Consider the following 20168-nt stretch of genomic DNA (forward strand, 5'->3'; position numbering starts at 1 on the left):
GCAGAAACCAGAAATAGGCTGTCTTCGGGCGTCTGAGGCTGTTGTGAATCTCTCTGTCTAGGAGCGGCCCAGTTATTTTGAATATTAATCAATCATTCTTCTTCTCTGTGTTATTGAATCTCACCAGGTCCAGCCGAAAAGGGGCGGTATGAATCACACTAAAACTCAAGCAAAGTTGGCAATTGATCTTTCTTTACAACAACAAACTAAAAAAAAAATTGATACCCAGCTCTATGATAAAGAAAATAACATCACCGTCGACATCGTTTCTCAGTTTTGCCATTTTAAAATAGAATGCCAAGTGGAGACGACAACAAAATTGTAAACAATATACTAAAGCAAATGCAAGCATAGAAGAAAGCATAATTATAAGAACTATTTCTAGTGCAGATTATCAAAACTATTTCTAAGTGACGGTAAGCAGAAACCATAAGAATTTTGAAGAGCAGTATAGGACCCTCGGAGTCATAAACCTGTCAGCTAGTGTAAATAACCACCTATTTGATAAGAACTAGAAGATTAAAAAGCAGCACATGAAACTTACAAACATACCAGGCAGCCAATTATAATTTTTCTTGAGACAAAAGTTTTCACCCTTGCTGGACCTCCTAACCCCTCAAAACACCCATCCATCGATGTTATGCCATCTGCAAATAATATGTAGCAGGAAGAAAATCTTGCCATAAGATAGATTCAATAAAATTACCAAAGAACTCTCCCTCCAACTAAAATTCATCTAAAATATAAACACGTAGACATAACATATCAGTTAACAGAAACTGGCTCTGATGGTTGGTAAAACAGTTAAAAATAAACATATTTTATCAGAAGCGAAGTCACAATGCTATATAGATTGTAATGACTTTCTCTGAATTTAAGGTGAGCTGAGGGAGTCCATCCTACATTGATATTCAAGCACAAACCAAACATCAGGTCCCAGCCTTATGGGGCTTACATCTAATGCGCAAAAGACGGTAGATATTAGACCACCACCACCTATAGCAAGTGGTACTGGGAGTAAGATAAATACAAGCCTAAAGAGAGTCAAGATTAGAAAACCAGCTAGACCTCGGTTAAATCCATAAGTTTGACAAGTCTCATAAATTCCCATTCTCTTTCAAGACAAGCTTTAGTATGCATTTTACTTATGTACTCAACCAGCGGGAGAATTTCAAAGATATAATGCAAATTCTTTAACGACTTGAAAAAAAATCATCAATACAATAACCAATGAGTAACTATGAGCCTGATACATACAGAAGAATCTTTGCATATCCCATGATACATTGAGAAACAACAATTGGCATTGGCAAATAACAAGGTTAGCAACGAAAAAGCTATGAAATAATTCCAATCACAATCAACAAGGGATATTGTAGGGGAGGGGAAAAGGGGAAGGATCATACATACAGCTACGTAAACAAATCAATTCACATCCTTGAGTCTTTTTATCAATGCATCTAGAGATTTCTTCTTTGGGTTCTGCCTGCCTCCCCGGCTCCCAAAAGTTCCGAATAGCCGCTCAGAAGGATCCCTCAATTTTTCTGAAATAGCCACTACTTTTCTGTAGTCCAAGGTATTGTAACTCCTCTCCCTGATTACCGGATTAAGAAAATTCTCTGGATGATTGCTTAAGAGTAAATTAATTAATTGCCTCAACTCAGCAAGTGCTGTTTTCAACTGATTTGCTTCCTCATCTGAGAGTAAAGGAGCTTGATTATCTGCAAAAGATTCCAACAGCCGAACATCCACATCAATGCTCATAATAGCATGTACAGTAAACCTCTTAACTGCATCCCCAAGTAAAGCCCCAACTATTTTCTCTGATATGTGAGAAAGGACATCCTGCAAAACTCGTTTAAGGACATGAGGAGGCAAAATCTGCTGAGCAGTGGAAACCAGGGTTTCCAAATATATGACCACCTCATTCACATATTCATTCCCATTCGGCAGAGGCTCATCGGCCATCCAGTTCACATTCTCAATCAACATCATGAACCCATCCACTTTTTGTTTAAGCAACCCAGAGAGTATCTCTTCTGCTGCATCACGGGCTTTGCAAAGCGGAAAATGCCTCCGCCCCCTCTCCACCATTCTCAAGGGAATGCCAGAAAGCTGAGCAGCATGTCGAAAGAAGAAATCACAAGCTCGCTCCATGACTGCCATATTAGCCGCTACTTGCATTGCCGGGGAGACCCCATGGATAGACACATTGATTAGCTTCAAAAGAGCCCCATCCAAAGCTTCACTTAACAATCGATCCAAATACTTCTTAACGACCTCAAAGAAATCAAGCTGCCCACCATACGACATGAAACTCACAGAATCCTCAATAAAAGACCGTACAATGCGGCAACAATCAGGCACCGTAGAACTAAATGGTGCAACATAAGGAAAAGCTGGTATGATATCAGAGGTCTGTATCTGAAACGAAAGAACATTCATGGAATATTCATACTCTTTCTTCATCAACATCTGATCAAACTTATCAGCAGAAAGTGCCTCAGCAATCTGTTTACGACAATCTGACAACAACAGCTCATGGTACTTATCCCTATGCTTGCTCAGAACATCAAGCAAAGGGTCAACCAGATATCCATACCTACGCAAAGTCACACCTAACAAGCTCACATAGTCCTTAATCAACAACAAGTGATTGGCCGTTTGCATCCTAGAAAACTGATCCTCCAAAACGGAACACATTTTACTAACAGCAGTTTCCCACAAATTCTCAACCTCCAATTTCGATATCAAACCGCCACCGGTCCTCACAATCCGATCCTCAACAATAAAAAATCCGGCTATTTGCGCAAAGAAAGTTTGATGAGATTCAAGAAACGGAGTCATGGAAGATACCTGAAAGTCAGAAGTGAGCTGAAGCTTTCGATTCTCGAAGTAATACTGCTTGAACCGGTCTTCAAGCCCTAGAGTCTGGTGAATATGATAGGCTCTGTACAAGGGAGTCAAATCAACCCCCGGAAATCCACTTCCACCGTTAATATCATCTCCAACCCCACCGCCGAGTCCATCTTCGTCTTCTTCTTCCAAAGCGTAGACGCAGTCCCTGAGGCTGAGGCGGCTCTGCTCTTCAGCTTGGCGTTGCTTGATTCTCAGATCCTCCTCTCGTTGCCTCGCCGAGGAAGCTTGACCGATCGCCAACTGACCAAGGTTCCGACTCACCACGCGGATCTCCACCAGCCAATCGCCGAACTCCTTGCTGACCTTCCGTTCGATATGCCACCGAATCTCTGGAATCTTCTTCTCCAGCATCCGCTTGAGCGTAGACGACGGCGTTTTGTCTAGGAACTCGGACTCGATGGTGTCGACGCACTTGAGCGCCATGTAGAAGTTGCTGCTGGAGAGATGGTAATTGGATCGGGAACAAAGCTCCATCAATCGAATACAGTTTCGAACCGATTCGAGCGCGAGGTTGACGTTTCGGGAAACGTTTCGGGCTTCGACGAATGCGTCGAGGGAGGAGAGAAGAGGGAGGCCGACCGACTGAAGCTTGGTGTTGGAATCGTAGAGAGAAGACTTGAGGGAATCGACGTCGGAGAGGAGGGATCGGAGGTCATCGACGGCGAGGATGAAGTCTTGATAGTGGGCCTTGCAGACCTCCTCGATTTCAGACTCCTTGGATCGGGCGAAGTGGCGGAGGTGCTGGAGCAACGTATCGGGCTTGCCGGAAGTGAAGACCTTGCGGACAAACGGGCCCACATCCTCGCCGTTGCAGATGGCCGAGGAGAGGAGCAGTTGGTCGAGTTTTTCAGCCGAGTCTGCGCTTTCCGCGGCGGACGGAGCCACTTTCCGCCGAGATTTTGTGGATTGCATCGTGTCCTTGTGGGGGAATAGAGCGCGGAGGGGATTTAGGAAAAATTACAAGAGAGGGAGAGAGGGGGAGAGAGGAGTAGTTACTTGGGCATTTGAGGGAAGCTTTGCTGTTTGACTGAAAAGCCACTCGGAACGAGGGAAAATGTTAGGGATATACGAAGATTAAGGTGGGGTAGTTTGGTAATTGGGAGAGATGATGATAAAATTCAACGGCGATTCTGACGGAGGGGTGTCTGAATCTCTGACGATTGAGTTGGTAATAGGGTAGGACAACAACAGATTTTAATCAACCCTGTATTTATTTTTGTCAAATAAACGGAATTCAATAACCAATTCTTTATGTTATACATTAAGTATGAATCATAATTAGCAATGTATTGTATTATTTATCATTACTTTCGTTTGAAGTAAAATATTTGTGATGAATTCAATATTTATGTGCGATTACGATCGAAAGTAGTTTGTAAATAACTTATAGTTTGGATGATTCATGAACTTAAGTATTTTCATATATTGTTTCGAATCAATAAATGGATAATTGCATTGTAGCTTAGGCGTAGAAGTTATGCCAGCTATAACTTATAAGGAATAGGAAACTGCCCCACATGCGAGCTTGGTGGTATGATGTATAGGATGTCGATATATTAGAGAGTTGGGTTGGGGTGGATTAGGTTGGGTCGGCTGAGTTCTCTGGTTGCTGAATTATATAAATACCATGCAAAGTTCATAAAAAAATAAGGATAAAGAAACAGAGGACATCCTCAGCACCAGAAAAGAAAAGGATGAAAAGGGACGTTGTAGAGTGGAGGCCACTTGGCGCCGCCGCGGTGGAACAAAATATGAATATGATTGAGAAAACAACCGAATTCTTGTTTCAATTAGTTTTTTTTTTTTCATTCTTTTAAATCGTCTTTTCGAACGAGTTTCCTTTCCATTTGCCGTCAAACACGTTAGAATAATTAAAATTTTATTTGCTGACTGATCAAATAATTTTTTTACACATAAAAAAAGTGCGAAACAAAACGACTTTTAGATGAGAACAAACATAAATTATGGTATTTTGGCATGACCATTTACATCACTTTAGAAACCCTTTACTATTGATTTATTCAGGGACGGAGTCAGGATTTAGGATTTAAGGACAGATTCAGGATTTAGAAATTGATTTAAGTATTTTACATTTGGTTGGGTTAAATTTATTTTATATATATATATATATACATACTAAGTATATAAAAAACTAGATAGTATGATGTAATTTCATTGATAACAAAAAATAATAATACACCTAATCAAGAAGGGGATAATAAGTCTTACTCCTCAAATAATACTATATAAGTTGCACCTTCGAGTCTTCATAGAATTAAAATAATTCATTATCATTTTGGTGACAAAGTCGACAAGTCTAAGAAACAATCATAAACAATTTATTCTACATTTTTTTTTTCAAGGGCTGTGCATTCTTTTTTTTCCTTTTTTTTGGCCTATGTGTAGAGATGTGCAACTTTCCTCTTCTCTGTTTATTCTCCACATGCAATGCAAAGGATTCCTTGGGATGATAGGTTATTCAATTAGCTGGGCTATAATTTTTTTTGGGCTGGAAAAAAAACAACCACCTGGGTTGTAGCCCAGGTTAGTCATGCTTACAGTCCGTCCCTAATTTCATCCCAGTAACTCCAAGCAATATCCTAAACTGTTGTTGCACCTAACAAGCTAGAAGTCTAATAGTCTACTTTTGCACCCCGATGTCTTTTGCTTCATTCCCTTTCCCAAATACTGTTTATATTAATATCTTTTGTATTGCCATATTTTTTGCCATCGTAACTTATGTACTTGTTTTATTAGAGTGTTTAGAGTTATATGTTACGAGTGAATAGTAAATACATCTAGAAGACAATATATGTTTTACGAATTTGAAATTTGAGACTAAGTATAAGATTCATTAATCTTTAACAGATACAAACTTGACAAAGAAATTATAGGTGTCTAATTCCCATTAATTTTTGAGTTTGGAGGTAGGTTTTTCATTGCAGAAGTTGGAAGAGAGACACGATTTATTTTGCACCAAATAAAGTTTCACATTTTGCATATTAACCATCACCTACGAATATAATATTTTACATATCAAGGTAAATTAGACTATTTCATGCCGACTAGGTTACTTCACACTTAAAAAAATGAAATATGGGTGTAGGAATCAAATTTTAGGGTGCAGTGCAAAATAGACGGGGCTTTTGGGCTTGAAGAACCGTTTTTAAAAAAACAAAAACAAAAGCAACAGGATAAAGCACACGAGGCCAGCGGATCTATTTTTTTCTGGGTCAAGAAGCCCAAAAACCCCTCACAGAAAAAGCCCCATTTATATAACAACTCGAGAGCTACGCAAGTTCGACTTTCCCAGCAAATAAAACCCTAGACCTCTTCTCTGCCTCAAGAGCAACAAGGAGCCGCTATGGTAATCTCCCTTCAAACCCTAAGACCCACATCTCCATTTTCTCCGACTTGCTCTGTAACTGTGTTCCTCTTCATGTTTATGCTCGCAGGGTATCGATTTGGTCGCCGGTGGCAAGAGCAAGAAGACAAAGCGCACAGCGCCCAAGTCCGATGATATCTACCTCAAGCTCCTCGTGAAGGTCCTCCCTTTAAATTTGAATATTTGTATATCTACGTTCTCTTTGTTTTGTGAAGCTTTATTGGGTATTGATTTGTTTTTGGATCTGGGTTTCAGCTGTATCGGTTTCTTGTAAGGAGGACTGGGAGTAAGTTCAGTGCGGTGATTTTGAAGAGGCTGTTCATGAGCAAGGTGAACAAGGCCCCTCTCTCCCTTTCCAGATTGATTCGTTACATGAACGGGAAGGATGGTAAGATCGCTGTGGTCGTCGGGACTGTGACAGACGACATTCGAGTTTATGAAGTACCTGCTCTGAAAGTGACTGCTCTTAGGTTCACTGAAACCGCCAGGGCTCGGATTGAGAAGGCTGGTGGAGAGTGCTTGACTTTTGACCAGCTGGCTCTCAGGGCCCCTCTTGGCCAGAACACGGTATGTCTGTTGCCAATTTACTTGTTTTTTCATATTTATTTGTATATTTAGTTATCTGAATGACCTGCAAACTTGTGGTTTTTGGGTTTTGTTGGATTTGATAGTTCAATTATGATATTTTGCCTTCATGCGTACACTTCACTTGACTAAGAGTAAAAATCTCATAGAAAAGTAACATGATCTTCTAGTCTTTTCACAATATGTAATTTAAAATCATGATCGTGCCAGTATCAAACCAAACCAAGGGTATTGTTTCAAACTTGTAGTTAATATGTGACACTAGGTTCACAGATATGGGTGCTATTGGGTGGTGTAGGTTATCGGGATATGATATTATGACAGAAAATAAGCATTTGGGTTGGAGATAAAAGTGCCATAGCAAATTGTCTACTGTAATTTAGCTTAGTGGTCGTTATGAAGTGGACTATTTCATTGTGAGAGGAGAATCTTGAACTATTTGCGACACCATGTAGAGGATAGCATATGTTGGTGAAGATTAATGGAAGCTGTCGTGAAAATTGGAGGTGTAGTGTCTTTTTAGGTGCAAAAAGAGTGGTGAGGAGAATTTTGAACCATCTGGTATAGGTAGTTACGGTTTTGAAATCTGATAATCTGTTTTGGTGCATTCTAAGATTAGTATCTTCTTCTATTCATCCCTCTGTGTTCACAAGAATTTTTTTGAATAAAAGGATTATGCTGATAAATAAACAACAATTCTTTCTGCAGGTTCTTCTCAGAGGACCAAAGAATGCTCGTGAAGCTGTGAAGCACTTTGGACCTGCTCCTGGTGTGCCTCACAGTCACACCAAACCCTATGTACGATCAAAGGGTAGGAAATTTGAGAAGGCTAGAGGCAAAAGGAACAGCAAGGGTTTCCGTGTTTAAGAGTTGCAAAACAAGTCATCTCCCTATTTTCAGTTGTGTTTTTCTCACTTTGCGTTATTGTTGGACCTATTATGTTATCAATAGCTTATCATCATCTATATTTCCATTGTTCCCTATGACTATAGCTTTTGAGAGGAAGATATTTAGATGTTTGAAGGATTAATTGATACTTGCAGAAATGTATGGTAGATGTTGAAGATTTTGTTTAATTCGATTTTGGTTTGATATTAGTACTTTTCTCTCCCTCACTCATCTTCATGCATGAAGCCACAAACAAATTTTAAATAATATTTTGATTTAGCCCACCTACCACTAGAAGCTATCCTCATTTCTGAAAATGAAATCGATGGCTCTTCCAAAATTAATGAATTGCTGATAGTAAAGTTGAACCACTCTTATATTGTAATTTGTAAATGCTAATAAATAAGCCAATGAGGCTTGCAGCATAATCACGATGATCAAAAGATAGAACAAGCTCTGCATTTTATTATTACATAAGCAAACCCTAAGGACGAAAATCTCAAACTAGATTCAACTTGAAAGCGAGGTTCGATAATGTCGCACTGCTTTTTAGACGTCATTATACGGTTATGTAGCCAAACTTATTGAAGTAGCAACTGCGAAACAAACATAGTGGGCTAACAAAAATCAGAACTTCTGGATGAAGTCATATACGTGCCGACTGATTTCGTCGGGCCTTTCCTGGTTAATAAAGTGAGCTCCATCTTCAATCACAACCACCTCTTGCAAAAATGGCACATCTCTTTTGAAGCCTCCATTATGTATATAGTTCTTCACGCCTGGGATATGATAGGTGATGTCCAGGTCGCCCACAATAAACTTGACCGGTACTTTGACCTGTAGCCCTGTCCATGGTCCTGTAAGCTCCCAGGTTCTGCAACCAAGAAGAAAATACTTAATTGGAATATGCATCCAACCCATTTCAATACAAACAATTTTGCTTCAAGCTACTTAAATGTCATCTGATTTCTGATCTCTAACTCAAAATTTCTGTCGAGAAATTACCTTTACAATCTAAGAAAGACAATGTATTCAACATATGATAACCAATTCAAAGGGAAAGGTGTAGGTACGTACAAGTTCAAAGCTCGATAATAGTTCAATCCACCAACAAACCCCGTCTTGCTGAATTTGCTGGCAAAATAATTAAGGTCCTCTTCTGACAGCCAAGGGGGCAAGGTTTCTGGAGTTTTCCAAGCTCTTAATCCTAGTTCTTTAGGTAGGCATGGAGGTTTTGGACTACGACCAGTAAGAAACTTTTTCATTATTGATGTAGTATCATAACCAGCAAATTCTTTTTCGATCTCCCCAGGTTCCTACAGCACAGCATTCCTCAACAAAAGGATTTGATGCATATATATATATATATATATATATTCGTTATGAGAGTTACATAAGGATTTGAGTAACAAGAGCTATGCCTCAACAAAATCACCAAGAAACAAATAGTCCTTAACAATGAGCAGGTATAAAAAAAATTCTCATTAAGCTCAAACTGTGGCTTAAATTCATTAATCTCAAACGGTATTCAGGCGACGACGAATTTTCATAATTGAAAGTAGTCCATAACATGAATATATGAACTAGTTTTGTCAGTGGGTGTACCGTGTAGCAAAGAATCAGATCTAACAAAGTGGCAAACCGCTGGTCAAATTACCCAAGTCTGGTTTTGAAGGACGGATCTCTGAGAACTAAAATTTGCGCACAAGGAAGGGGTGTGGGTTGCGCACAAGGAAGGGGTGTGGGTTGTGCAGTTGTAATAGTAGCCTAAAAGGAGGTTGTTGCGCAGACTGAATACATCATTAATGAGAATGAATTTAACAGGCGCATACACCCAATGTCAGTATAATAAATTCAACAGTTAATAGCAAATATATAGATAATCTGACTGCATAACCTTATCAGCATACATATGATAAAAGTATACCATCTTGGGGAATATTCAGATTAAGCAATCTCCACAAAATATCAATCAATTCATAAATGAAATGCGAACATGGAAAAGAAAAGAAGCAAAGCAAAAAAGAAGAGAACTTCTTGTTGTAGAATAGAGCAGTGAATAATTCAGCAAAGGGGAGCCAAAAAAAAGGCAATTGGAATCTGACCCAACAAATATCATATACTGAATCACAAAATGATTGCAACTTTTCAATCAGATCGAAAAGGAAATTAAAAAAATTGAAAGAACGTGATTTACCTGGAACCTGCAAATATAGTAATCATCACCGAACAAGGCCCTGAAACCATCGACAGGCTTTCTCTTTGGGTTCCTGGGACTGAAGGCCACACTCATGTTGACCAAGGCCTTGACTCGGTCAGGCCTGAACAAGCAGAACCACCAGGCAATGACGGCGCCCCAGTCATGGCCGACCAAGAAGACTTGGTCAATACCCAGATGGTCAAGGAGGCCAATGAGGTCACCAACTATGTGCAGGGCCGAGTAGGAGGCAGGGGAAGGTGGTGCGTCGGTGTCACCGAAGCCTCGGAGGTCAGGGGCTATGCAACGGTAGCCCAAGGATGAGAGAGAAAGGAGCTGGTGGCGCCATGAGTACCAGAGCTCCGGGAATCCATGGAGGAAGAGCACAACTGGGCCTGTACCGATTGACGCTATGTGCATGTTTATGCCGTTTGTGCTTACCGTTGTGTGCTCAATTTTCTCCATCTCTGTTGACTCTCTCTCTGTGTGCCTTGGTTTCTCTGTTTCTTGCTCTGTTATGTTTGGTCTTGTTATGTGGTGGGTGTATATATATATATAGATAGAGAGAGAGAGAGAGAGAGAGGGAGAGAGAGAGAGAGGGAGACTATGTAGCATTCGTGTGACGTGTTGCTTCTTCTCGGTTACTAAGAGAGAGTCTTGTATTTTTCTATTTGTTGAAACTTGAGAGGATGAACACAAGAAAATAAATTGTCTTTTTTTATTTCATCTAATTTTAGTTTCAGTTTAATGGGTGCCAATTGTTTTCATGGTGAGGAGGGCACGTTCATTCCAAGGAAATCGATCTGCAAATATTTGTGCAGTTTCGTCGTTCAAAGTTTCAAACAATGGTATACTGTACGCATTGATAAAGTTAACATGCATTGCTGAGTTCAGTTCTGTTGTATACCTACCACTGTTGCGCCTGTCTGTTTCATTAAATTCCAATTGAAATATGGCTTGCTATTTTTTATAATTTGCATGATTGCATATATGAGTTAAGTTAGTTGGATAAAACAGTGTATGCGTTCATTTTCGCTTGACCCTACCTCATATAAAATGGAACAAAAAAAATTGAATGAAAAGAAAACACCAATAATCATCAACATTATTAAGAGAGCACCAAATCTGATTGTTGGATGTCCAGTGTGGGGAAACAGGATTGCATTGCCATCACTTGGCAGTTGTAACACATTAACTGAGTTGAATTGAATGCACGATTCGACATTTCAAGATGATTTCTTGAGAGCAACATTCTGGTTAGGTGAGAGTTGCGATACTATACTCAATCATTATGGGTGACCACACCACACATTAACTGAAATTTATTGCTTTGTTTCTTTTTGTGCAGGAAGGAGAAATTAGGTTCATGGGCCCATTTTCACTTATTTCAGAAAGTGTATGGGCCCAATTAGAAATGGATAGGCCCAGCAGTAGGCGAGAAAGTGAGAGGTAAACTTTGGGCATCAAACCCACAGTTTGAATTGAAACGAAGTGCTTGAAATAAAAGTAGATAGATACTAGTGAGTGAGTGAGTTAAGGTCAGAAACAAGTTGCATTGCATCATCATGTCAAGGAAAGCTCCTTAAATTTGATTTGAGTGGGGGAGTGGGGGAGTGCGTGAAAGAAAGATGTGGGCTTATTTTGTTTGTTGGCTTGGCATCGTGATTCTTTTTTGTTTTGTTTTGGTCTGTCATCTTATTTTATAAATAAATATATAGTTGTTGTTGGTGTGGATTAGGTAGAATATGAATGATTCAATTCAAGCTGATGAAATGAAAGGCAAACTATTATATATATACCTCTGGTCGGTCCACTGTTCTAGTTGTAGATCTAGATGCCAAATTGCCAATGTCATTCATTATCCTAAGATAATTTCGGACACTCTTCTCTTCTCTTCTCTTCTCTTCTCTTGTGTATGTTGGTTAATTAAGTTATTTTATACCGACCTGAAATTGAATAGGGGAATGAGACGTAAGTTCGTTCATGTAACAAGTCCACTAAAAATTCTGAATTGAATTGGGTTTTATCATGTGTAATAGTAGTACTATGTGCATGTGATGGATGATGATTGAGTTAGATTTAGAGTTAAAGTCAGAGACATGGAATGGAATATCATTAAAGTTCACGCACATCGTCAACCTGCTTTCGAAAGCTTTTTCATTGTTCTCCACCAATACCGACACCAACACCAACAAAGCAGATATAGAGAGGTTCATGAATTCTATGTTTGCCTCATTCTAGTTTCGTGTTTGCTACTAATTTCTTAATCATCACTTTACGTAATACCTATCCATGGAATGGACTGATAGATATATATATATATATATATATATATATATATATATATATATAAAAATGCAGAGCTCAGAGAGTGCAGAGGAATAATAAAGCCCGCCATATACACACACCATATGTACATAATACACGTAGCCCTAACCAATTGCCTCGCCTCATAAAAACAAGGCACCACACACAAGACAAACCCAACAAGTCATAGGATAGGAACCTTCCTTCCCCTTCCACCATAATCTTCCCTTACAATAACAATAAAACCCACCTCTCCAACTCCAATTCGACACCCAAAACAGAAAACAAACACCGCCCACGACAATTTCATTTCATTTCCTTCAACAAAAACCCTTCTCCTGACTCGATCATAATTTCATATGGACATCACCAACAAATACAATCACCAAAACCACGAACCCACCAACTATGCTGTCAACGGTAAGATTATGCTCTGCTCAGTCATCATTCTCTTCATCGTCATCTTCACCATCGCTTGCTTCCACAGCTACGTCCGCTGCTTCTTCCACCGCCACCACCCACGCCGTACTCGCCGCACACCACGCTATCTCTTCCCCCACCCTGTTATTTCTTTCACCACCCTCCTCGAAACTACCCTCTCTCCGACCAATCCCAAGGCCTTGGATCCCGCTGTTCTCAAGACCCTCCCTACTTTTACTTACTCGGCCACCACCCGCATCAACGCAGCACCACTAGAGTGCGCCGTGTGTTTATCTGAGTTCGAAGACGAAGAGCAAGGCCGTGTATTGCCCACGTGTTACCACACCTTCCATTTAGAGTGCATAGACACTTGGTTCCGGTCTCAGTCCAATTGTCCACTCTGCAGGGCTCCGGTTCAACCCGATATTCCGCTTCCTAGGCTGGAAAATTCGCCTGAAACGGCAATAACAGTGAATGAACCGGGCGGTTCGGAGCATGACACGGCTGAAGCTAAAGTGGGTTGCTCGAGATGTTCGCCGTCGACGAGTGGTTCGGCGGAGGAATATGGGAGAAAGCCAATAATGGAGGTGGTGAGTATATCTGTATCCCGGGAGGAGGAGGTGTCGTATTATCTTAGTTGTAATAATACAATTAGGGATAGTATTGATGAGAGGTTGAGGAGGGGTTTGGGTTCACCCAAAAACATTAATTACAATGGCTTCGAATCTTCATCAGGCAGTAAGATTCTGTCATTGAAGAGGATTTGGAGCATATAGAGACAGAAACAGAATACCTTATCCATTTGGAATATTGTAGCTAGTGTGTGTAATATACTGGCGTTAGGGATAGTTTGGCGTTGCTATGCTTTTATAAAAAGTTGCTTCTCTTGTGGTTTTTGAAAAAAGTTGTTTTTGTTGTACTTTTAGAATGAGAGCTGATATTTTCATTCCCATTTTCTTCACTTACACTCTCTTTTGCTTTTTAATACTTTTTAATTAATATTTTTCTTTTATGTTCTTTTTCTTTTCTATTCTACCCTTACCTTATATTAAGGTTTTGATAACTGTAATTAAGAAAAGTTAACATAATTTTATATATATTAAAAAAAAGGAAATGGCTAGAAATGTAAGTATTTGTACGCTAAATTCTTTTATTTTTATCAAGTATGTGAGTACTATTTATCTTTGTTGTATTTAATAGATAATAAATTTTTTGAGTTAACATGTTTACAGGTAGAAAAACCAAAAAATGCTACTAACCAAACTGTCATTAGGAGCTTAGATATGCAAAGAGAAAGGTATGCATAATAGTCTCAGATTTTTATTCTTTCAAAATATTAGTAGAGGGAATCGTAGGGTAAGTGTAGAATTGAAAAGAGAAAGAACAAAAAAGAATAAAATTGATTAAAAAGTATTAAAAAGTAAAAGGAAGTGTAAGTGGAGAAAATAAGAGTGGAAAAATTACTTCCCTTTAGAATAATCAGTTGTGAAAAAAAGCACGTAAGCGTTTTATAAACAGTTTTTAAAAAAGTGTTATGAGTAGTTAAAGTGTTTAATAAATTTTAATCTAAAGTTCTTTTATTTTGTATAATGATGAAATTATTTGTTGTTTTCTTATTCTTTTTCTACTTTAAAAATAGAAAACCAACTTCATAATATTTTTAAGCAGCTTTTAAAAGCTGGCTTGTACATGCTTTGAAAAAAACAGTAGTTTCAAACAGCGGTCACTGACCACAATTTAAAAAAAAAAAGGTTGATTCCTGATATTTACTAAACAACATAGTTTTGAATTGTTTTTTATTAAAGCTGCTCTAAAAAAAATTAGTACTACCAAACGCTGCCTTACTCACCGGTTACAACTATCGATGTTGCAGTCAGTGAGGCAGCCACCCAGCAATGGAGAATTTTTGGAGCCTTGTTTTGCTTTGCTTTCCTTTGGCACATATGCTTTTGTTTTGTTCCTGTGGACGCGTCTTAGTAATTGGTACTTGTATTGTATTGTATACATCAAAACCAAAGTATATATATATATACACTATTAATGGGCTTGATTTGTGAGAATAGTCCAAGGCATACCGACTTGAGCTATGCCCATCAAACTTTAGCGGCCCGTAAACATGAGAGAGAGAGAGAGAGAGAGAGAGAGAGAGAGAGAGAGAGAGAGCAGAAGCTGCTGCATAACCATAGATTGAGTGTTAAAATGGGAGGAACAAAATCTAGTTAATTATAAGTGGGTTAAAATGAACGTCCAAGACGCGTTTAGAGATTAGGAGGCTCGGCTCTCTGTCCTAATAAACCGCAACATTGAGAGGTTCTTGTGTATCCCTCCTCATATTTATATACTCATTCTCCTCTTCCCGTATAATTAATCTCCTTCAATTAAACAAGAACAAGAACAATGAATCCCATTGCAGCAGCACCATTTGTCTTCCTCTCAACATTGTCTGTGCTACAATTTGTCCTCGTTGCAGGCCACGAAAGTCAAGGCACAAACGGCGGCAGCAAAGCAGGCGTGGTGAATATGAACCTCATTCAACAAGCATGCCAGCATGCTCCTCACAAGGACCTCTGCATCGACATCCTGAAGAACGACCCCAACAGCAAAGGAGCTGACCTCACCGGCCTCGCCTACATCGCCATCAGGCTCGCCGGCGCATACGCCTCTGAAGTGGACGCGCACTTGAGATCACTGCTCATAAACAACGCCACCACCTTATCGCCGGTGGTCCAGCAGGGCGTCGCCGACTGCATTGAGCATTACTCCGACGCCAATGAGCAGCTCGACGACTGCATAGCCGCCATGTCCACCAAGAACTTCAAGGACGTCGAAGTCTGGGTCAACGTTGCCATTTCTGACGCTGACTACTGCGATGACTCGTTTTCCGGAGAGAAAAGCGTCGTTTTACAGAAGAACGAGGCGTTTCGTCAATTGTGCAATAACGTTTTGGCCGTCGTCAAGGCCTTGCCACCCCACGGCAAGGAGTGATTATGTACATATGGAATGGATCCACTTTAATTAGTAGCTAGCTAATGGATTAAAAATCAAATCTGTAATTAATATTATAAAATTTTCAATAACAATTGTTGGTTTTATTTGTGAAATGCTCAACGTGTTCTGATCTTATTTTTCGCCAAACTCAGCAGGTGATTATTGATGTCACCACAAAAGTTTGTGGTTTCATCACCAAGCTGATGTGATCAATTTTGGTTCTCTATGTAACGTAATAACTTAAGAGAGCAATATTAATTAATTCCTAATCACATGTTCTTGATTTTCATTAATTAAGACTAGTCTAGGACGGATCGACATCGATGCAAGAAATAATTCCAAGGTGGTTAATGAACACATGCACGTGAGAGAGGGAGGCGGACAACAAGGGTTGCTTTTGATTGATCCTATTCATTCCAGTGTTTCAGATGCGTCTAAGCCAAGATAAATAACAGAAGAGAGTTTTAGGAGGTTGGGAAAAATAAACAAAACAGAGTTTTAGGACGAATCAGTTTTGTTACAGAATGCAGGTGCAAACAAGATGTAATTACGTGACTATAAACATATCAAAAGATGTTGACAGCCCGTAATCTTTAGATTTTTGTGGAAGGAGGAGACGTACAGAAATAAACTGACATCAAGCTTGAATACTCTGCATTATGTGGAAAGAAAGGAATTTTGATATCGACATATTTGAGATTAGCACGTCAGCATAATCCAATCACACAAATTTCAAAAAACTGAGGCATCTCAATTTGTAATCTGTTGCCCGATACAAAACAGAGTACTGTATTCAATTACGCGTGGTTGGCATTCAATGCCCTCATTCAAGTATGGAGACTGTTTGATTTTGACAGTGCTTGATGTCCTCATGGGCTTATTGACCAGAGCGCCCAACTAGTCATGCACGTCTGCAGAGGTAGCTAGGACAGAATTCGATAAGCCAAAATGACGACCAACCAGTTGGATGTCTATCTATGCTTCAAACCAATTGTAAATTGCATCAGGAAAGCTTCTTCTAACATTTGATTGGTCGTTGTTGCAAACAAAGTCAATCAGTAAACAATACAACAAGTAACCATTTACAATTTAAACTGGTTTACTATTCTTGGTTCTTCAGAACCAAGTTGTAAATTGGGAATGCTTAATTGGGCATTACATCCTTATTACTTCACTTTTAAAAAAATGACAAAAAGAGAAAGAACAAATGGCCTGCTGCTATGTCCAACAAGTTTCTCAAATTAAGCCACCAGTGTAGGGCACCCCTGTTTGAGGCAACCAATCATCCCCCAGCAAGAAATTGGTCACCGTGAAATTAGCAGCATCGGTAGCATTAATCACATGGTAACCTGGCCATGTAACTCTGCTTGTAGTGTTTGATCCGGGACCGGTGTTGTTATACTCTGCATAATACAATGTGCTGAGAGCAAACTCTCCATCCCATGCCCGCCAACCAGCAGGATCCACCACACTATCAATGTAAGACTGCATATAAACTGTCCTTGAATATTCCTTCCATGGCCTTCCCAGATAAGTCTTGGTACTGCTGTTGCTCGAGGCCAAATCGTCAGCAGCCCTTATAGTACAATTGTGAATCGAAGTGCCCGTGTTTTGATTCGGATCGGTTCGACCCTGAGCTGTGATGGCATTGAATTGGCCACTCATTGGCAGCCTGGGATATAAGTTGCAATTTTGGAAAACAACTGCAGCATTTCCAAATATGAAGTCTACCGTGCCATAGATGTCGCATTCTCTATAGAATTGCCTCAGAGAATGCGTGTATAAGGTGTCTTGGTACGCTTCGAAGCTGCAGCTATAGAATGTGGACAGATCAGCACCGTTTCGAACTGCAACCGCTTGGTGCTTGATTGCTCCCGCAGTGTTACGGAAGGTCATGTTCACTGCTACAAATCCAGGTGCAGTTACAGCTGCAATATTCATGTACAAATTCTAGTAAGATACTAATAAGCATGTTTGATATGTATGAGATTCAAACATATACACAATCAAATGGTCCTGATTAATTTAGAGTCTTTTAATTTGTTGTAGTTTAAGACTTACCAAATGTTGCAGAGTTGAAAGTTGTCCACCCATCAACGACGCTTCGGTTGCCGGTGAGAATGGTCTGGTTGATGCCGTCCCCGACCATCATCAAATACCTCTTATTTTTAGCAATGGAGACGTACTCTTCATAAACACCAGCGGTGACATAGATCAAGAAGTAGCCGTTAGTTGAGGCAGAGTTGTTTGGGGCTGCAGCAATGGCGTCATTGATGGTGGAGAAGTTTCCGGTTCCATTCTGGCTCACCGTCACGACTTCACTCACCAAAACCCCATCATCCTCCGTCTCCGTTTGAAGCAGCTTTCTCTTGGTGACGCCCTCGTAAACGGCACGTGTTCGGCTCGACATTTTGAGCGGCAGGCGTCCGTTTTTGAAGCCTCGCTGCTTCCTGGTGGGCTTCCACGTAGCAGATTTCTTCTTCTTGGGCACCCAACCCTTGGTGAAAAGGGCAAGGGAGACGCTGTAGAACTTGGTGTCGTTGGGTGCAGAGAGGCCAGTTTTCAAACTCCAAGCAGAAGCTGTGGATTGAATGCCGTCCAAACAGGTTTGCTGGTTGGTGAGAATGGCGCTAAGAGAAGTTTGGACGTCGTCTGCTTTGAGATTAGAGAGAGTCTTGCTAGTCTTATTGACGGTTTCAAAACTGTTTAGCAAAAAGTCCATGTTGAGCCCGGCAAGCAACCTGCAGTCTTCTAGAGCACGGACTGCGGTCAGGGACAAACTGGACCGGCGTTTAAGATATTTGTCGACTAAGTTTAAGAATTTACGGGACTGAGATAACGATTTCCGGACCGAGAACCGGCCGTAGTAGTAAACATTTTCAGCAGTTTGGTTGTGAGGAAGCACAGATTTGCAAAAAGAAGGGTCAGGGGTGGACTTGCAAATGGTGCCTGCAGAGACTGGGCTTGAAGAGTTATCCGCAGCCAAAGATAGAGAGGAAAATAAAGGAAAAAGGATGAAAAATGAAGCAATGATGAGCTTAGAATAAGCCATTGGATTTGAAATGGAATTGTGCTATTAGTGGAATGGAGTTGCTACGTTATGGGTCGGGTTCAAATATATATAGGGGGTCGAGAGTCGAGACGACAGAGAGCTGAATATATTATTGGCGTATTACTTAATAACATGGTCGCTGGAGTAAATTAAAAAAAATTTGGTGGGCACTTGTATTTATTTATGAGGTCAACTCAATTGGGAGACTTTGTGGAATGCGCGTTTTGATCTTGGACTATGCGTCGCCAGTGGCCGAAACAAGCTGTTGTGCAAATTTTGATTTCCGGGTTCTCTGTGTTATTGTTTACGGTAACTTACCTTGTTAATTTCATAAGTTTATAATGAATAAAACTTTGATGTAACATGTTTCATATTCTTTTCTTCTTATTTCACATGTTTCATGTTCTTTTCTTCTGCGTTTAAAGGAAAATTAAAGAAACAGAAAAAGCAATTAAGAAGATGGTGCAACAAATCCTTTTCCTTTGAGTTTGGATTGACAGTGGCTCATTTGGTAATTAATTGGTTTAACACTTGGATACAATGGTGCCATTTGTCAACAGTGGGGTAGGTGCCAGCCTGATTGGTGACATCCAAAGGTTAGATGGATATCAATCTCTCCAGATTTATATGTAAAAAGAAATTTCTTCCAGATTTTGTCTCTTTAAGAATTTTCAATTCGATATTCTTCTGGTAGTGGGTGTAGTTTTAAATTGGATGGGGAAATTATTGTCAACTAACCCATAACATATCATTATCCTGCTGCGCTTAACATTGCAATATATGGATTAACGTAATTAAATTTTGAAATTAAAAAAGTTTAATTAGTATGCATGTCACAGTGCAGAAAAGAAGAAAAGTTTATTAAGATAAACTAATCAATACAAGGAGAAAAGAAGAAAAGTTTATTGGAGTTCCATTGGTGACGGTGGATTTTGACTATATTTTTCTATGGTACGTTATATTGACAAATGACGACGGTGTGTTTGGAAGTATGCATGTATTCATGTATGGTTTGGTTTAAACAATCATGGAAGGACACATGTCTCTCACTTACTTCCTAAAATCCTTGTTGGCCAAAAGCAAAACCATTCAATGAATCAAAAGATAAATGACGCAACGTGACAACGTAGCAAGACAATCAAATGGTTTGTAAATATTTGATTTTGAATCGTGCGACGTTTTAACTCTTTTTCTATCAGTAAACATTTGATTTTCTAATTAATTAAGTGTGTAACATTGTAATTAAGGTATAATATGACAATTTGGACAATTCAAACAAACATCCAATCCTTTGGACCAAAAAAAAAAGCATCCAAAGTCGCGGAGGTCATTAGTCATGTTTAATTTCCTTGGGTCTTTGGGTCGTCTCTTCTCTACGATGACTTGCTCAGCTAACGAACAAGTTATATAATTTAAGTTTGACTGGA

The 20168-nt window shown here is 39.6% G+C and overlaps 5 protein-coding genes across 9 annotated transcripts; 2 read left to right on the forward strand and 3 right to left on the reverse strand.

The window, feature by feature from the left end:
* LOC18768633 (exocyst complex component SEC15B) lies at nucleotides 238-4098 on the reverse strand. Of its 2 annotated transcripts, none has more exons than XM_020570516.1 (2): nucleotides 1407-4098; nucleotides 238-647 (listed from the first exon to the last, which is right to left on the reverse strand). In XM_020570516.1, exon 1 carries the CDS (start codon nucleotides 3829-3831, stop codon nucleotides 1426-1428), a length of 2406 nt encoding a protein of 801 aa, XP_020426105.1. In that variant the 5' UTR covers nucleotides 3832-4098; the 3' UTR covers nucleotides 238-647; nucleotides 1407-1425. The 2 variants fall into 2 exon arrangements, with proteins under 2 accessions (XP_020426105.1, XP_007199710.1); XM_007199648.2 differs by having other exon boundaries at nucleotides 1411-4097.
* LOC18767600 (60S ribosomal protein L18-2) lies at nucleotides 6178-7986 on the forward strand. Its single transcript, XM_007201282.2, has 4 exons — nucleotides 6178-6286; nucleotides 6375-6464; nucleotides 6560-6871; nucleotides 7598-7986. The coding sequence occupies exons 1-4, from the start codon at nucleotides 6284-6286 to the stop codon at nucleotides 7754-7756; spliced, it is 564 nt and encodes a 187-aa protein (XP_007201344.1). The 5' UTR covers nucleotides 6178-6283; the 3' UTR covers nucleotides 7757-7986.
* LOC18767346 (epoxide hydrolase A) lies at nucleotides 8130-10595 on the reverse strand. The gene is made up of 3 exons (XM_007200378.2): nucleotides 9975-10595; nucleotides 8855-9093; nucleotides 8130-8651 (listed from the first exon to the last, which is right to left on the reverse strand). The coding sequence occupies exons 1-3, from the start codon at nucleotides 10587-10589 to the stop codon at nucleotides 8405-8407; spliced, it is 1101 nt and encodes a 366-aa protein (XP_007200440.2). The 5' UTR covers nucleotides 10590-10595; the 3' UTR covers nucleotides 8130-8404.
* Nucleotides 12315-15802, forward strand: LOC18768953 (RING-H2 finger protein ATL5). Of its 4 annotated transcripts, XM_020569737.1 has the most exons (3): nucleotides 12315-13291; nucleotides 13934-13998; nucleotides 15172-15411. In XM_020569737.1, the coding sequence occupies exons 1-3, from the start codon at nucleotides 12641-12643 to the stop codon at nucleotides 15311-15313; spliced, it is 858 nt and encodes a 285-aa protein (XP_020425326.1). In that variant the 5' UTR covers nucleotides 12315-12640; the 3' UTR covers nucleotides 15314-15411. The 4 variants fall into 4 exon arrangements, with proteins under 4 accessions (XP_020425326.1, XP_020425328.1, XP_020425329.1 ...); XM_020569739.1 differs by lacking the exon at nucleotides 13934-13998 and having other exon boundaries at nucleotides 13139-13291; nucleotides 15172-15802; XM_020569740.1 differs by lacking the exons at nucleotides 12315-13291; nucleotides 13934-13998 and adding an exon at nucleotides 14723-15011 and having other exon boundaries at nucleotides 15172-15802.
* LOC18768564 (probable pectinesterase/pectinesterase inhibitor 7) lies at nucleotides 16688-18952 on the reverse strand. The gene is made up of 2 exons (XM_007199708.2): nucleotides 17751-18952; nucleotides 16688-17617 (listed from the first exon to the last, which is right to left on the reverse strand). The coding sequence occupies exons 1-2, from the start codon at nucleotides 18739-18741 to the stop codon at nucleotides 16926-16928; spliced, it is 1683 nt and encodes a 560-aa protein (XP_007199770.1). The 5' UTR covers nucleotides 18742-18952; the 3' UTR covers nucleotides 16688-16925.

Source organism: Prunus persica, chromosome G8 (assembly GCF_000346465.2).
Source record: "Prunus persica cultivar Lovell chromosome G8, Prunus_persica_NCBIv2, whole genome shotgun sequence".
In the NCBI taxonomy this organism is placed as follows: Eukaryota; Viridiplantae; Streptophyta; class Magnoliopsida; order Rosales; family Rosaceae; genus Prunus; species Prunus persica.

Excerpts from the sequence above, each read along its gene's own strand:
- LOC18768633 (XM_020570516.1), bottom strand. The coding sequence starts at position 3,831 with ATGCAATCCACAAAATCTCGGCGGAAAGTGGCTCCGTCCGCCGCGGAA.
- LOC18767600 (XM_007201282.2), top strand. Across the intron at positions 6,465-6,559 it reads ACCTCAAGCTCCTCGTGAAG|CTGTATCGGTTTCTTGTAAG; the intron begins GTCCTCCCTTTA and ends TCTGGGTTTCAG. Across the intron at positions 6,872-7,597 it reads CCCCTCTTGGCCAGAACACG|GTTCTTCTCAGAGGACCAAA; the intron begins GTATGTCTGTTG and ends TTCTTTCTGCAG.
- LOC18767346 (XM_007200378.2), bottom strand. The coding sequence starts at position 10,589 with ATGCTACATAGTCTCCCTCTCTCTCTCTCTCCCTCTCTCTCTCTCTCT. Across the intron at positions 9,094-9,974 it reads ACTATATTTGCAGGTTCCAG|GAACCTGGGGAGATCGAAAA; the intron begins GTAAATCACGTT and ends GCTGTGCTGTAG. Across the intron at positions 8,652-8,854 it reads TATTATCGAGCTTTGAACTT|AACCTGGGAGCTTACAGGAC; the intron begins GTACGTACCTAC and ends TCTTGGTTGCAG.
- LOC18768953 (XM_020569737.1), top strand. The coding sequence starts at position 12,641 with ATGGACATCACCAACAAATACAATCACCAAAACCACGAACCCACCAAC. Across the intron at positions 13,292-13,933 it reads GAAAGCCAATAATGGAGGTG|GTAGAAAAACCAAAAAATGC; the intron begins GTGAGTATATCT and ends ACATGTTTACAG. Across the intron at positions 13,999-15,171 it reads TTAGATATGCAAAGAGAAAG|GCCACGAAAGTCAAGGCACA; the intron begins GTATGCATAATA and ends TCCTCGTTGCAG.
- LOC18768564 (XM_007199708.2), bottom strand. The coding sequence starts at position 18,741 with ATGGCTTATTCTAAGCTCATCATTGCTTCATTTTTCATCCTTTTTCCT. Across the intron at positions 17,618-17,750 it reads TTTCAACTCTGCAACATTTG|CTGTAACTGCACCTGGATTT; the intron begins GTAAGTCTTAAA and ends TGAATATTGCAG.